This window comes from Papaver somniferum, chromosome 3 (genome assembly GCF_003573695.1).
Source record: "Papaver somniferum cultivar HN1 chromosome 3, ASM357369v1, whole genome shotgun sequence".
Taxonomy (NCBI): Eukaryota; Viridiplantae; Streptophyta; class Magnoliopsida; order Ranunculales; family Papaveraceae; genus Papaver; species Papaver somniferum.
Window position 1 is genome coordinate 83,720,164 of NC_039360.1, and position 15,746 is coordinate 83,735,909.

The window sequence follows — 15,746 nt, forward strand, 5'->3', positions numbered from 1 at the left end:
CGATACCAGAATAACCAAATTTATCAGTATAGTGAACAATAATTAAGCTAACCACTTGTAGACTTTCTCCCAGATGCCAATGTGAAACCATAAATGAAAATGTATAAAATTATACCTCTCCAAAGCCTAATCAACAGTACTATGAGACCAACTTGCGCTACAACGCCTGCAAAACTAGATATCTCGAAAGAGGAAATGCAACAGGGCAAGGGTTACTCTGCCGATAATGTCTTAGCACATACTCTTTTGACTCCATTAAGTGGTACATAACATACCACAGAGAAACAAGGGTCAACGAACGATCACACTCCATGAATTGTGGCACACTCCATCAATTGTGGCTTGTTATGCAGACTTGCAATCTTAAATGCAGATCGACTATTGCGTTACATTTACATCCATCGAATATTATAATTAAACATCTATCATTTTTGTCGAGATTATCGTTTCAAGTTAACCTTTCATTATTAATTGAAAAATTCCAGCTAAAAGTCACGAAGGCAATTCAAGCCGGGTGACCACAAAGGCTATATATAACTAGCTAGCTAGCGAATATAAATTAAGAAATGTGTGATAGGAATTCTAACTTTTCCATGAACATGATACAATGCCCCTTTCCCTATCAAATGTAAGAAAGTTATTTCAACAGTCCTTCAATAGTGTGTTTAACATAAAACCAAACTATAACCTCAAATCCTAATTCATGAACCCCATCAATTATATTTAGTCCCAACCAGACACATGAAATTGGTTTTCTAAATAATCTAGATTAATAAATAATACTTCACGTGTCCAAAAATGATTATTCTACAAATAGAACTGTCATCCCGCGATACACCTTCAAAACGGCCACAACGATGATCCACATGAACAAGAAATTACAAGCACAATTCAAAGATTAACATTGATAAAGAGCTAGCATAAGAAATATCCTAAATTATCCCATCATTAGATCCTGAACACTTTCAATCAGATTTCAAAGTTCCCCACAAAGAAATATATAAGGAAATAATGAAGGAGTAAGAATGTACCAGTTTTCTATTTCACAAACTTCAGTCATGGTTTATCCAAACCTTTCAGTAAGAAACATTCTATGATTATCTTGATATTTTCACAGTATCTCTACGGACCAAGGTATCACAACATATTCAAAATTCAGATCATTCTAACGGTTGGTTAAGGAGATAAACACAGTGCAAGTTGGCTGCTCGCGCTTCCAATCTGCAGAATTCAGCCCCAATTGCCTCACGATTTGAGGTACCTAAAATGATTGGAAAATTCTGAAATTATACAGTAAGTAACCTATATTCGTAACATATCAAATTTTCATCTTAATCCGATAAAGAGATAATGAGAAAACACCACCATTAGTCAGCTGTCCAGGACTGTAATTCAGCAGCATGCAGTCATGGCTTATTCAGGATTTGCAATAGTAAATGTGACCTTATTCTGTTAGAATTTTTGTGGTGGCTATAAAACTCAACGAAGCACAACATATAAAAAATTCATCATATTCCAACGGCTGAATCTCTAGATATCTGTAAAACAAAAACAGAAGTTTTTAGGGTTCATAAAGTTGAATTACAATCAAATCTTGCAATTTCTTTAATCAACACAAATATCATCCTATGTAGCACCAACCAAGTTTATAAATTTACAAGATTTTAAATATTAAACCCTCGATTTTGAAAGATCTTAAATTTTCATGAAGAACCCTAATTCCCAAATTAAAACATGAAATTTGTGTTCTTTGCCAACGAACTATTGTTCCAACGGTAACACATATAAGCTTAAATAATCGAAACTAAAATCAAACTAAACCATATCAAATAACAATTACGACAAGTTTAGTAGAACTAGAAAATATAAAAAGGGAGGAAGGAGTCCCATACCTTTCATGCAAACACACCACAATTAACAATAACGAATCTGATGATTTTTCCCAAGCTTTAGTATCACATGAATTGAAGTTCAATGATTCACTGTCTACAAATAACTCTAGGGTCATATGAACCCTAATCATTCTATTTAGTTATGGTTTTAACACTTTGATTCAAGGGAAAATTGATAACAAGTACCTAATCAAACACGCATTGGGTATAATAGAGCAAACCCATCCATAGATCGATATGAATCATGATGTTCAGTTGAGTAAGAAAATTATTATTCAAACAACTTCCATCTTGAAAAAAAGAATGAAGGGTTCCGTCTTTCCAATAATAACTCAATAGATTTCTATCACCATAAAATTTATAATTCCAAGTCTTTTTCTTATAATTTTTTTTTCTAAGAAGAGGAAAGAATGTTTAGAGAAGAAGATCAGAAAAGATTAAGAAGACCCCTCCCTTTGATATCTCTCCTCAAGTAAGATTCATCCATGTATATACATTGGGTCGCTGCATGTTTCACTATTTAGGTACTTATACCTTGGTTTATAGTTGCCAAAATGAAAAGCACACCCATATCTTTAAACTAAGACATTTTTCTTTTTATTTAGGCACGAACATTTCTTATTCCGACAAACTAGGAGTGTTAACAACACTTGGGTATTTAAACTTCAGGCATTCTAAGTATCAAATTTGGCTAACGAGTACAATTAGATCCGACGGAAAGGTTCAGAATGTTACATCATCAATCCCTTAAAAAGAACTTTGTCCCCAAAGTTCAAAACAAAGCTTAGGAATAAGGAAGAATACATGCTGACGCATTACAACAAAATGGTGACAAGTCCAAAACTCACAGTCTGGAGTGAACCGGAACTGCTCTGATATCAACTGTGACAGACCGGAGAATCTGGACTTCCAAGGAACCGGGTTTCGGCCCGCTTGGCAAGCTCCGACTCCCTAATACGTCATCCAAGTGAAAATTTTGTTCTTTCGTGATCCTGCACACAGTAGAAATTTCATTAGTCTCAAGGTTAGAATTCTATGAGCATATGTCTCATACCATAATACTCATAGAATTCCACAAGGGATCCGATTTCCAAAAATTAAATATACGAGTCGGCCAATAGCTTAAAATAAAAATTTGGCCAGTTGCCAACCCAATAGCTTAACAGACAGCCAATTTCAAAAATTAATACGGGCCAATTGCCCAAAAATAACAGACGGACAGTTGCCGAATTAACACGGTCCAATTGCCCAAAAAATAACACGGCCAATTGCCAAATTAACACGAGTCAATTGCCCAAAAATAACAAACGGCCAGTTGCCAAATTAACACGGGTCAATTGCACGTAAATGGGTGATTGCCAGTTGCCAACTCTAATAATTTACACGACCAGTTGCCTAACATGAGAGATGGTAACAATCATCTCTCACTAGGTAGTATGAACAACTAATACTGCAACTACATCTTACCAACGATACAATATGCCAAAGTTGTAATCATCTTCGAATAGGCGATGTGAACGGCGAAGTAGCAACCAACCCTTTTCAGATAATATGAACAACCTTGTGGATTTGTGCTGAACCGCATAGCGACTGCCTACGTACCCTCTCCGTTGCTTGAAGGGATCAAGCACTCCCGTAGTTCGTCAGGTATTTAGATAATATGAACTACACTTAATAGTAGCAATTATTTGTTTTACATATCAAGTAAACATATTCAATTGCAGAGTATACAATGACTTTCGAGTAGATCGAGCGCTACTCCGAATAAGCCAATCACCATTCAGTATCATAGAAGCAACATCAACTAATTTTTTTTTAGGGAATTGATAAATAATCTCATAAACATTTAAGACCCAGTTAAGAGTAAATATCAATCATTCCAAATCCATAGATATCATCACAATAAATTAGTAAGCATACTACATGAAATGGTTTGAAAACACATGGTAGAAGATACTGATTTCATTTAAACCAAAATAATATTGTACCTTTGAATGAGATCACCTCTCACTAATTCATCGCGATACCAGAATAACCAAATTTATCAGTATAGTGAACAATAATTAAGCTAACCACTTGTAGACTTTCTCCCAGATGCCAATGTGAAACCATAAATGAAAATGTATAAAATTATACCGCTCCAAAGCCTAATCAACAGTACTATGAGACCAACTTGCGCTACAACGCCTGCAAAACTAGATATCTCGAACGAGGAAATGCAACAGGGCAAGGGTTACTCTGCCGATAATGTCTTAGCACATACTCTTTTGACTCCATTAAGTGGTACATAACATACCACAGAGAAACAAGGGTCAACGAACGATCACACTCCATGAATTGTGGCACACTCCATCAATTGTGGCTTGTTATGCAGACTTGCAATCTTAAATGCAGATCGACTATTGCGTTACATTTACATCCATCGAATATTGTAATTAAACATCTATCATTTTTGTCGAGATTATCGTTTCAAGTTAACCTTTCATTATTAATTGAAAAATTCCAGCTTAAAGTCACGAAGGCAATTCAAGCCGGGTGACCACAAAGGCTATATATAACTAGCTAGCTAGCGAATATAAATTAAGAAATGTGTGATAGGAATTCTAAATTTTCCATGAACATGATACAATGACCCTTTCCCTATCAAATGTAAGAAAGTTATTTTAACAGTCCTTGCATAGTGTGTTTAACATAAAACCAAACTATAACCTCAAATCCTAATTCATGAACCCCATCAATTATATTTAGTCCCAACCAGACACATGAAATTTGTTTTCAAAATCCGCTAGATTAATAAATAATACTTCACGTGTCCAAAAATGATTATTCTACAAATAAAACTGATCATCTCGCGATACACCTTCAAAACGGCCACAACCATGATCCACATGAACAAGAAATTACATGCACAATTCAAAGATTGACATTGATAAAGAGCTAGCATAATAAATATCCTAACTTATCCCATCATTAGATCCTCAACACTTTTAATCAGATTTCAAAGTTCCCCACAAAGAAATATATAAGGAAATAATGAAGGAGCAAGAATGTACCAGATTTCTATTCCACAAACATCAGTCATGGTTTATCCAAACCTTTCAGTAGGAAACATTCTCTGATCATATTGGAATTTTCACAGTATCTCTACGGACCAAGGTATCATAACATATTCAAAATTCAGATCATTCTAACGGTTGATCATTCTAACGGTTGGTTAAGGAGATAAACACAGTGCAAGTTGGCTGCTCGCGCTTCCAATCTGCAGAATTCAGTCCCAATTTCCTCACGATTTGAGGTACCTAAAATGATTGGAAAATTCTGAAAATTATACAGTAAGTAACTCCAATGAGTAACATATCAAATTTTCATCTTAATCCGATAAAGAGATAATGAGAAAACACCACTATTAGTCAGCTGTCCAGGACTGCAATTCAGCAGCATGCAGTCATGGCTTATTCAGGATTTGCAATAGTTAATGTGACCTGATTCTCTTAGAATTTTTGTGGTGGCTATAAAACTCAACGAAGCACAACATATAAAAAATTCATCATATTCCAACGGCTGAATCTCTAGATATCTTTAAAACAAAAACAAAAGTTTTTAGGGTTCATAAAGTTGAATTACAATCAAATCTTGCAATTTATTTAATCAATACAAATATCATGCTATGTAGCACCAACCTAGTTTATAAATTTACAAGAGTTTAAATATTAAACCCTCGATTTTGAAAGATCTTAAATTTTCATGAAGAACCCTAATTCCCAAATTAAAACATGAAATTTGTGTTCTTTGCCAACGAACTATTGTTCCAACGGCAACACATATAAGCTTAAATAATCGAAACTAAAATCAAACTAAACCATCTCAAATAACAATTACGACAAGTTTAGTAGAACTAGAAAATATAAAAAGGGAGGAAGGAGTCCCATACCTTTCATGCAAACACACCACAATTAACAATAACGAATCTGATGATTTTTCCCAAGCTTTAGTATCACATGAATTGAAGTTCAATGATTCACTGGCTACAAATAATTCTAGGGTCATATGAACCCTAATCATTCTATTTAGTTATGGTTTTAACACTTTGATTCAAGGGAAAATTGATAACAAGTACCTAATCAAACACGCATTGGGTATAATAGCGCAAACCCATCCATAGATCGATATGAATCATGATGTTCAGTTGAGTAAGAAAATTATTATTCAAACAACTTCCATCTTGAAAAAAAGAATGAAGGGTTCCGTCTTGCCAATAATAACTCAATAGAATTCTATCACCATAAAATTTATAATTCCAAGTCTTTTTCTTATAATTTTTTTTTCTAAGAAGAGGAAAGAATGTTTAGAGAAGAAGATTAAGAAGACCCCTTCCTTTGATATCTCTCCTCAAGTAAGATTCACCCATGTATATACACTGGGTCGCTGCATGTGTCACTATTTAGGTACTTATACCTTGGTTTATAGTTGCCAAAATGAAAAGCACACCCATATCTTTAAACTAAGACATTTTTCTTTTTATTTAGGCACAAACAGTTCTTATTCAGGCAAACTAGGAGTGTTAACAACACTTGGGTATTTAAACTTCAGGCATTCTAAGTATAAAATTTGGCTAACGAGTACACTTAGATCCGACGGAAAGGTTCGGAATGTTACATCATCAATCCCTTAAAAAGAACTTTGTCCCCAAAGTTCAAAACAAAGCTTAGGAATAAGGAAGAATACCTGCTGACGCATTACAACAAAAATGCTGACAAGTCCAAAACTCACAGTCTCGAGTGAACCGGAACTGCTCTGATACCAACTATGACGGAGCAGAGAATCTGGACTTCCAAGGAACCGGATTTCGGACCGCTTAGCAAGATCCGACTCCCTAATACGCCACTCAAGTAAAAATTTTGTTCTTTCGTGATCCTGCAGACAGTGGAAAATTTCATTAGTCTCGAGGTTAGAATTCTATGAGCATATGTCCCATACCATAATACTCGTAGAATTCCACAAGGGATCCAATTTCCAAAAATTAAATATACGAGTCGGCCAGTAGCCTAAAATAAAAATTTGGCCAGTTGTAACTTAACAGATGGCCAGTTTCCAAAATTAATATGGGCCAATTGTCCAAAAATAACAGACGGACAGTTGCCAAATTAACAAGGGCCAATTCCCCAAAAATGGAAAATGGCCAGTTGCCAACTCTAATAATTTACACGACCAGTTTCCTAACATGAGAGTTGGTAACAATCATCTCTCACTAGGTAGTATGAACAACTAATACTGCAACGACATCTTACTAACGATACATTATGCCAAAGTTGCAATCATCTCCGAATAGGCAATGTGAACTGCGAAGTAGCAAACAACCCTTTTCAGATAATATGAACAACCTTGTGGATTTGTGCTGAACCGCATAGCGGCTGCCTACGTACCATGTCCGTTGCTCGAAGGGATCAAGCACGACCGTAGTTCGTCAGATATTTAGATAATATGAACTACACTTAATAGTAGCAATTATCTCTTTTACATATCAAGTAAACATATTCAATTGCAGTGTATACAATGACTTTCGAGTAGATCGAGCACTACTCCGAATAAGCCAATCACCATTCAGTATCATCAGTTGGAAAACTCTGGTTTATCCGAAGCATTTTTATATCATAAGCTGCATGTGACAAAAATGGTTTTGCAATTCCATTTTGTTGGAAAATTAGGCTAAAAGAGAGGATGAAATATATATGATATACTTCTAACTTCAAGACTTTTTAAAGACTTATTTTAGATAATTGTTTCGACCCTTCCCAATGAATTAACAAGTATAATGAATATGTGAAATAATGCCTTTAGCATACCATGAAGCCCTTTAACAACATAATTGATTCAATGTGCCTACCGATTGATTCATCCAAAAACACACAATGACAATTTTGATAGTGCTTTTAAGGAACAATCAAGATAGATAGCTTTTTCATCATCTATGAAGGGGATACCTATATTAGCGGGGATGATACCATATATGACAAACAAATATAAGCACATCTCAACTGTTGGATCACTCAAATGATATCATGTCCGCTAATAGTGTCATCCCCCTGTATAAATCATGAGTTTTTTTATTACTTAATTCTGAATCAAATATCACTGTTATTGGGAATTTTGCGTCTATTCAAGATGCTTGTTCATCACCAACGAATACCTCCATCTGGCATCTTTGGTGACTAATGGGATATAACGCATTCATTTGATTTCAAACTAAAGTTGAAGAAAATATATTTACCTGGTCGACCAGAGCTTAGGGGATCAATTATTAGTGTTAACGAAGTGTAAGGGGATATCAAAAAAAAAAAAGCAAAACCCATACCTGAAAGATAGGGCTGCCAACGAAACCTATTGAAATGGTCTGGCTTAGCCGGTGATGCTACCGATAATTTTACCGGAATTTCGATACCAATAATTTTCGGTGGAGTTTTCAAAATCCTATCCGAAATCACTTCGTTAAGGTTATCGGATATTGGTAAAATTACCGATAAATACTGTTATCTGACAGAGTGTTACATACCCTGTTTTTCACACCCAAATTCAGTTCAAATAAGAAGTTTTCGGTTCAAAATCCGTTCCAAACACAAAGTAAATACATACAAATGCTCCCAATTTGCTTAGTTACATGTTCTTGCAAAAAAACACAAAAAATTCAAAAACAGTTGCATCTCTAGAAAATAATTACAGTTATCGGTAAATACCGTTATAACCAACCGGTATGTGCCTCAGCCGATAACATTTCGTTAAGACCATAATTATCGGTAAAATTCCGTTACCAATTTCCGATTACCGTTATGTCGAAAAATTACGTATAGGAACTCGGATTATCGGTAACGGGCGGAATTCGAATCCCATTGACAACCCTACCGATAAGGGACATTATAGCTTGTCTAATATGGATTTTAATACCCTCCCAAATAAACTGGTACCCCATTAACACCTAAGAAAAATAGTGCGTCAAAAATAAACAACTTACTCCCCATTCCCCCTGTCTATGTTTTTTGGGTAATTCTTTACGGACCGAGAAAACTGACAACGGCAAAACCGCCATACTCAGTTTTTTTTGGTGGGTCCGGGTGAACCCGCGGAGGACAGCAGGAGCAAGGTGCTGGTATTTGTGAGAGAAGATGCGGCGGTTTTTTTCTCTCGGTTTTTTTCAATGTTTGTAAAGAATTTTTGATGTTTTTTTCATCCTTCTAATTCGTTCTGATAAACCTACCCATTCCTTTCATTTCATCTCACTCAGTAAAATCATGTCATCTCTCTCCACTTTCTCCATCTTCAACTCCATGGAAGCTTCAAGAATTTCCACTCCAAACCCAGAAACTATCAAAAAAAGACCATTACGAAAGGGTGTTTACCTTTACCCCACTCCTAAAATCATCCACACACTTCGAAAGAAAGAAATGCTGAAATATATCCCCAAGTCTAAACGTGTAGTTGATAAAACCCTAGATAAACCCTTATCTGAATCTGATAAGCAAATTATGGAGGAAGAAGCTCAGTTTCAAACTATTAGCCGTGAATATAAAATGGTAACGAAGGAATTTAAAGGTAAAGAGAGTTATAAAGATGGGGTTTTGATGGTTGGGCAGCCATGGGAGAGGTTAGAGAGAAATGGGTTTAGAGAACTTTCTAGTGTTAGTAAAGAATATGGTGGGAAGAAACTTAAAAGTGAACATTTGAAGGAATTGGGTGAAATTCTTGTAAAGAGAAACAGTGAAGATAGTAAATGGCTTTTGGATGATGACATTGAACAAGGAGATGGGAATTTGATGGAAACTGAAGCAAATAAGGGCTTTTCGATTAAGCGTTCTGTGGGGGATCCGGAGAAAATTAGTTATCTTGTTGACAGGTTCGGTTTCTAAGTCTTTCTTAATTGCTAATATTTATGATAGTTTAGTTGCAGATTGTTCATTTTGTGTAGTATTAGTTAGTTGTTGAGTTTGAATTTTGGATTCTGAGTACATTCTTTATGATGGGCTTTGGTTTAGGTTAATTGCTACAGACCTTAGCATTAGAGATTGGAAATTTGGTAGGTTGATGAAACTATCAGGGTTACATTTTACTGAAGGCCATTTGCTCAAAATTGTTGAAGGATTGGGGGTTCGTGGTAACTGGAGAATTGCATTATCCGTTGTAGAATGGGTTTACAACAACAATGATTACAAACACCAAAAAAGCAGGTAACCAGCTTTCTCTACCGATGTTTTATAGGCCTATTATGCATTCTTATAGTCAAATTACTGTGTACAGTCTATCAGTCTATCCATTTACAGTGCTTTGTTTTTGAATTGTGTCATTGCTCATATGTCGTCGTATTTAAATAAGCTAGTGTCTTGGGACGCACTGCAAGGAGTGAATTCTCCGTCTTGTCATTAATAAAATTTCCTGTTCTTTCAGATTTGTGTATACGAAACTACTATCAGTTCTTGGGAAAGCAAGGAGGCCCAACGAAGCACTTCAAGTTTTTAACCTGATGCGAGTAATGACAAAATCATTTTTTGAGAAGCTATTGTTTACATCTTATCTTTTTGTATTGAGTTTTAACCTTGGGATTTATTCAGGAAGACTGTCATCTATATCCAGACATGCCTGCATATAGGAGCATTGCTGTTACCCTTGGTCAAGCTGGTTATGTGAAAGAATTGACAAACATTATTGAGTGCATGAGGCATAAGCCTCTCAAAAAAATAAAAAATATGCGCCGCAAGAACTGGGATCCATCTCTTGAACCTGACGTGGTTGTATATAATGCTGTAAGAACCAAATTGTTTTCAGCAAACTCGTTGAATATTTGTTTAGCTTAAGTTGATTTGCACATCAGATTATCTGGTTCCTTACTGAGTGTTAAGTAATGGTCTTCAGGTACTAAATGCTTGTGTCCCATCCCAGCAATGGAAAGCAGTATCGTGGGTTCTGCAGCAAATGAGGAAAGGCAGTTTGAAACCTGATGGCGCAACTTATGGACTTGCAATGGAGGTATATTCTCTTGTTCCTGTATTTCCCAACTGCTTTAATACTGTGGAAGCTTTATGTGTGTAAATTATCTGTGACACTTGACGTAAAGGTTACGAACTTCATCCTTGCTAAACCTATTGGAGTCACATGCAGAAGTTAATTCACAAATCTGCTTTTTCTCGGGACTTTTTGTTTTTGAAATTTTTAAAGGAAAAGATGTTAAGTTATTTTTGGAGTGACCAAGTCTAGTAAAATATACCCCCAATTACATCTGTATTAAAGTCTTACAGGACGTACTTGTTGAAAGGTTATGCTGAAATCAGGGAAGTATGATCTGGTCCACGACTTATTTGGGAGAATGAGAAGAAATGGGGCAGCTCCAAAAGCTATCACATATAAAGGTATTAATTTTTATCTGTTTTGGCCTGATACACAGGTTAAGTTCGGTTATATATCTTTTTTGCTCCTATTTGCAGTTCTAGTAAAAGCCTTTTGGGAGGAAGGTAAAGTGAATGAAGCTGTCAAAGTTGTCAGGGATATGGAACTACGAGGAGTGGTTGGATCTGTGAGCGTCTATTATGAACTTGCCTGCTGCCTTTGCAATAGTGGTAGATGGCAAGAAGCTATGCTAGAGGTACTTCCTTCTTCATTTAGTTTATTGCCTTAGCTTTCAGCATGCTGCTATATTTTCCTTTTGCGTTGTCTCTCCTCTCCAAAACATAAGTTTTGCCTGATTTCTTACTTTGTTGAGCCTATCGTGTGGCATATAACATTACAACTGGTTCCTTCTAGAAGTTTAAGTGGACCAAAACATGATTTTGTATTAGGAGTACACTTGGTTATATGTTATTTCTTGATTTCAATATATTATCCTGTTAATTAAAAAAATAAAAAAAATTCTGTTGTCATAACTTACGCTCATTCCTATCAACATTCAGATTGAGAAGATGAAAAAGCTCACTCTTACCAAACCTTTGGAGGTAGCCTTCACTGGTATGATATTGTCTTGTCTGGATGGAGGGCATGTGGATGATTGCATATCTATCTTTAAGCAAATGAAGAACCACTGTGCCCCAAACATAGGGACAATTAACGCTATGTTGAAAGTCTATCGTCACAGTGATATGTTTCTAAAAGCGAAGGAGCTGTTTGAAGACACAAAGAGGAGAGGTTCAGTTGATGATGCCAACAGCAGTGGTGGCCGTTCCTACCTTGCCCTGGACGTATACACATACAGCTCAATGCTTGAGGCCTCTGCTAGTGCTCATCAATGGGAATATTTTGAGTATGTGTACAAGGAGATGCATCTCTGTGGGTTCCAGCTAGATCAGAACAAACATGCCTGGCTACTTGTTCAAGCATCCATAGCTGGGAAGGTAATTTCCTGACAGAATTTTAGATGTCTTGCTCCCGGTACCAAATGCATTTGTTCTTGCTTTGTTTTTTCTTCAAATGATCGGAATGGATGGGGATATTCTGGTTGGTCCTGTATTTATGGTGAAAAAGTTTTTTTCAAAACCAAAACGGATACGATAACATAACATTTCCTTCAACTCTCCGATTTCTTTAACAAACCAAAACATTTGGTCAGAAGCATACTAAATACCGTGTAGTCGTCGTCTCAACAATCTGACTCAATCATAGAAAAAAAAACAGTATTTATTAAGCTAATTTTGTCTTTTGGCTATCCATTCATGTACGTTTCCTATTGAAGGCACCATTTGTATGTGGCCAATCAACTTCTTACATGTGGTGTTTATATTTTGAAGGCACTAATCAACTCTTTACAAGGGAAAAAAAATGAAAATTCTTGATTTTGCATTTCTGGTTTCCCGCAGTGGCACTTGCTGGAGCATGCATTCGACACTATTTTGGAAGCAGGAGAGATTCCTCATCCTTCTCTCTTCACTGAGATGGTATGCCAAACTTCAGTTCAGCTCAACTATGAAAGAGCTGTTACGCTTGTAAACAGCATGGCTCATGCACCTTTCCAAGTCAGTGAAAATCAGTGGACTGACCTTTTCAGAAGGAATTCAGAACGAATCAGTGAGGGTGTATTGCAGAAGCTGTTGGATACTCTCCGGAGTAGTGAAGTAGTACAGGAAGCCACTGTCTCAAATTTTTCGAAGTCATTAATATCCCTATGTGAATCAAGTGCCTCAAAAGACTCGACGGGTCTCATAGGTCCTAGAGATGGTGCCTCTGACAAGTCACCCATTGTTGACAGGGATGAACATTCCATACATGGGCAAGATGGAAGCCCTGATTTATATGAGAATCCTAAGATGGGCATAACGTCTAATTCGTTGTTTGACTCAGCACCAGGCATTCAGGACTGCGATGACAACGAAAGTATTGAGGTAACACTAGACTTGCTAACATGTGATTCTAATAAACTTGATAAATCTGGGCCACCACCTGCATCTGAGATACTTGGAACATGGAAAGAACGTCGTAACAAAGAAGGAATCTTCTTGCCATTTAACCTTCAACCCAAGTAGCCTCAATTGATTGAACCCACTGATGTTTTGGAGTTCTATAGTTGGTGAATTCCCCCATGTTTAGCTATCCATCTCTCGTGTATTATCTCAAACACCGCTGCTATCTGTAATATATTTGTATATAAAATTGGTAATCTATTGAGCTCTACTGTTACTATTGATTGAAGTTTATTGAGCTCTACTGTTACTATTGATTGAAGTTTAAACAAATCATATCACAACCCACTGTACAAAGCTTCACCTGCAAAACTGAATTTGCCCACAAAATTTCCTCGACAAGATTAGTCTGTCATGATATTTTAACATCTTTACAACTTCCTACAAACCGATGAAAAGAAAAGAAAAGAACTTTACAACTTGAATCTGGCAACTGCAAAATCAGTTACCCATCAATGAACTAAAAACATTCTGTTTCAAGCTTTCAGCAAATGCACACAAGAGTAAGAGGAACATAAGATACCAACTCAACTGTGTATTATTCAGGTTTAAAGGGGAAGATTCATTAGAACTATATCAAATCCTTGGAATATACATCTCCTGAAAGCGGAGGTAGCAACTTTATCTGAGATGCATCAAGACACCAACACTGCTCTTCCACAATATACACACAATTATAATCAAACACCCTCGTAAAAATTTCCTGAACAAATAAGTAATAGAGAAGTTAATCATCCTGAAACACATTAAAAGATAAGAAAATCATGTCCACAAATTTCCAAGAGTAAGCTACATAGCTCTGGGTGGGAAATTATCAAAAGGCGGAATTCTCGGAAATTCTCCAAGGATTCCGAATGACACTCTTTACATATAAATTAAATTTCTTTCGGTCTAAGACCCTGACATTGCTATACAAGGCATCCAAAACAGATGCGCTAATCTTGTCCAACAACAACCTCCATTGATTTGGGTAAGAACCAGCTTGTTATCATGTCAGAAGGGTTGAATTTCTATTGTTTTCTTGGAACCTTGGAAGAGGTTACTTACATAGACATCATTACACACTTTGGACAATGGCAATTACATTTCCAAAACCCAGGGACGTGGATATTACTGTTAACATATCCTTAAATGTTATACTTTGCTCTAACGCTTCATCTTCTTATTTGCAAGTGCTGTTATTTTTTCTGTGCAAAGCGAAACTGTGACCAAATTTATAAAGATTGCAAAGTATCGACCTAACAATTGCAGAAGACTTAAGGAAAAGAAACTGACACGAATTGAAAGCCTGAACGAGCATCTACAGGACTGAAGCATTGAACAAAAACGAGTCAGAATGTTTGGACATGAACTTACAATGAACAGTAATTTACACAGTTGAATCTTTTTAACTTCATCCCATTTGCCACTGCATTCACAAAGAAGAAATCATTAAAACAGTGAGAAACTCTTCTATCAGGTTAAACATAAATAAATTCGAATCGCTGAGCTGAGCTGAATTGGTACTTAGATCCACAAATGAAAGCCTAATATAGAAACACCATATCAAATCAGCACTTATGTGTTCATTGTTCTGATGCTTCTATTGTTTTCAAGTTTTGTTTTAAGAATTCACAGTTTAACAGTAGTATTACCTTGAGAACTGGTTCACCAGTTTTAGGCGCAGCAGATTGCTTTGCCATTGCTGTCATTTGCGCTTTAGCAGCTCTTCCTGCAGCTGACTTCTCAAAATCCTCTTGCCTACAATTGACAATACAATTACATAAAAATCACAATGAAAAATGGTATTAGCAGATTACGCGTTCTTGTTCCCGGAGTCTCACAGGATTATTTTATTTGAAATATGGGTAGTTGGTATTATGATTAATCATTGAATTATTTATTTTACTTTAGAACCATTTGAAGATTCATATCAACGGAATTTGGTAACTTGAAAAACTCTACAACAATTTCAATTTAAGACCCTAGAAGCAAAAGAATTCAACAATAGATTCAGGACCTCCAGGTAGTTATAGAATCAAAAGAAGATAAGGAAGACAAACAATTGCGATTATAGAGGAAGTAGATGGAAGTTAATCGAGGATAAGAAAGAAACCTTTTGTGGGCAGCTTCAGCAGCTCTTGATCGAGCTTCTTCAGAAGCTAACCGATCTTCTTCTCTACTCTTCTCTGTTTCTCCACCACCAAAGCACGAAAAGCAAAATCCCATCTCTTCGAAACTCTTTTTCAGTTTTTCAGTTGACTTCAGATTATATAAAGGGAGGACCGACTACTTGTACGCGTGGGTAAGTCTAACCACCTGGAAATGCGTACATACTTTACATTTCTGTCGTGTATAAATGAAATACCGGTATAGGGAGTTACTAAATTATATATCCAAATAACCTTGGTAAAAAAATGGAGTACTGGATATTCTGGTACCATTT

General features: G+C 36.1%; 2 protein-coding genes across 2 annotated transcripts; one reads left to right on the forward strand and one right to left on the reverse strand.

The window, feature by feature from the left end:
* The first annotated feature begins 9,085 nt into the window (after nt 1–9,085).
* On the forward strand, nt 9,086–13,546 carry LOC113356689 (pentatricopeptide repeat-containing protein At5g67570, chloroplastic-like). The gene is made up of 9 exons (XM_026599897.1): nt 9,086–9,777; nt 9,917–10,108; nt 10,326–10,407; nt 10,490–10,681; nt 10,791–10,904; nt 11,191–11,284; nt 11,360–11,517; nt 11,822–12,259; nt 12,722–13,546. The coding sequence occupies exons 1-9, from the start codon at nt 9,176–9,178 to the stop codon at nt 13,382–13,384; spliced, it is 2,535 nt and encodes an 844-aa protein (XP_026455682.1). The 5' UTR covers nt 9,086–9,175; the 3' UTR covers nt 13,385–13,546.
* A 167-nt stretch (nt 13,547–13,713) lies between these two features.
* On the reverse strand, nt 13,714–15,552 carry LOC113356690. Its single transcript, XM_026599898.1, has 4 exons — nt 15,417–15,552; nt 14,956–15,061; nt 14,678–14,729; nt 13,714–14,024 (listed from the first exon to the last, which is right to left on the reverse strand). The coding sequence occupies exons 1-3, from the start codon at nt 15,527–15,529 to the stop codon at nt 14,715–14,717; spliced, it is 234 nt and encodes a 77-aa protein (XP_026455683.1). The 5' UTR covers nt 15,530–15,552; the 3' UTR covers nt 13,714–14,024; nt 14,678–14,714.
* Between the last annotated feature and the right edge of the window lie 194 nt (nt 15,553–15,746).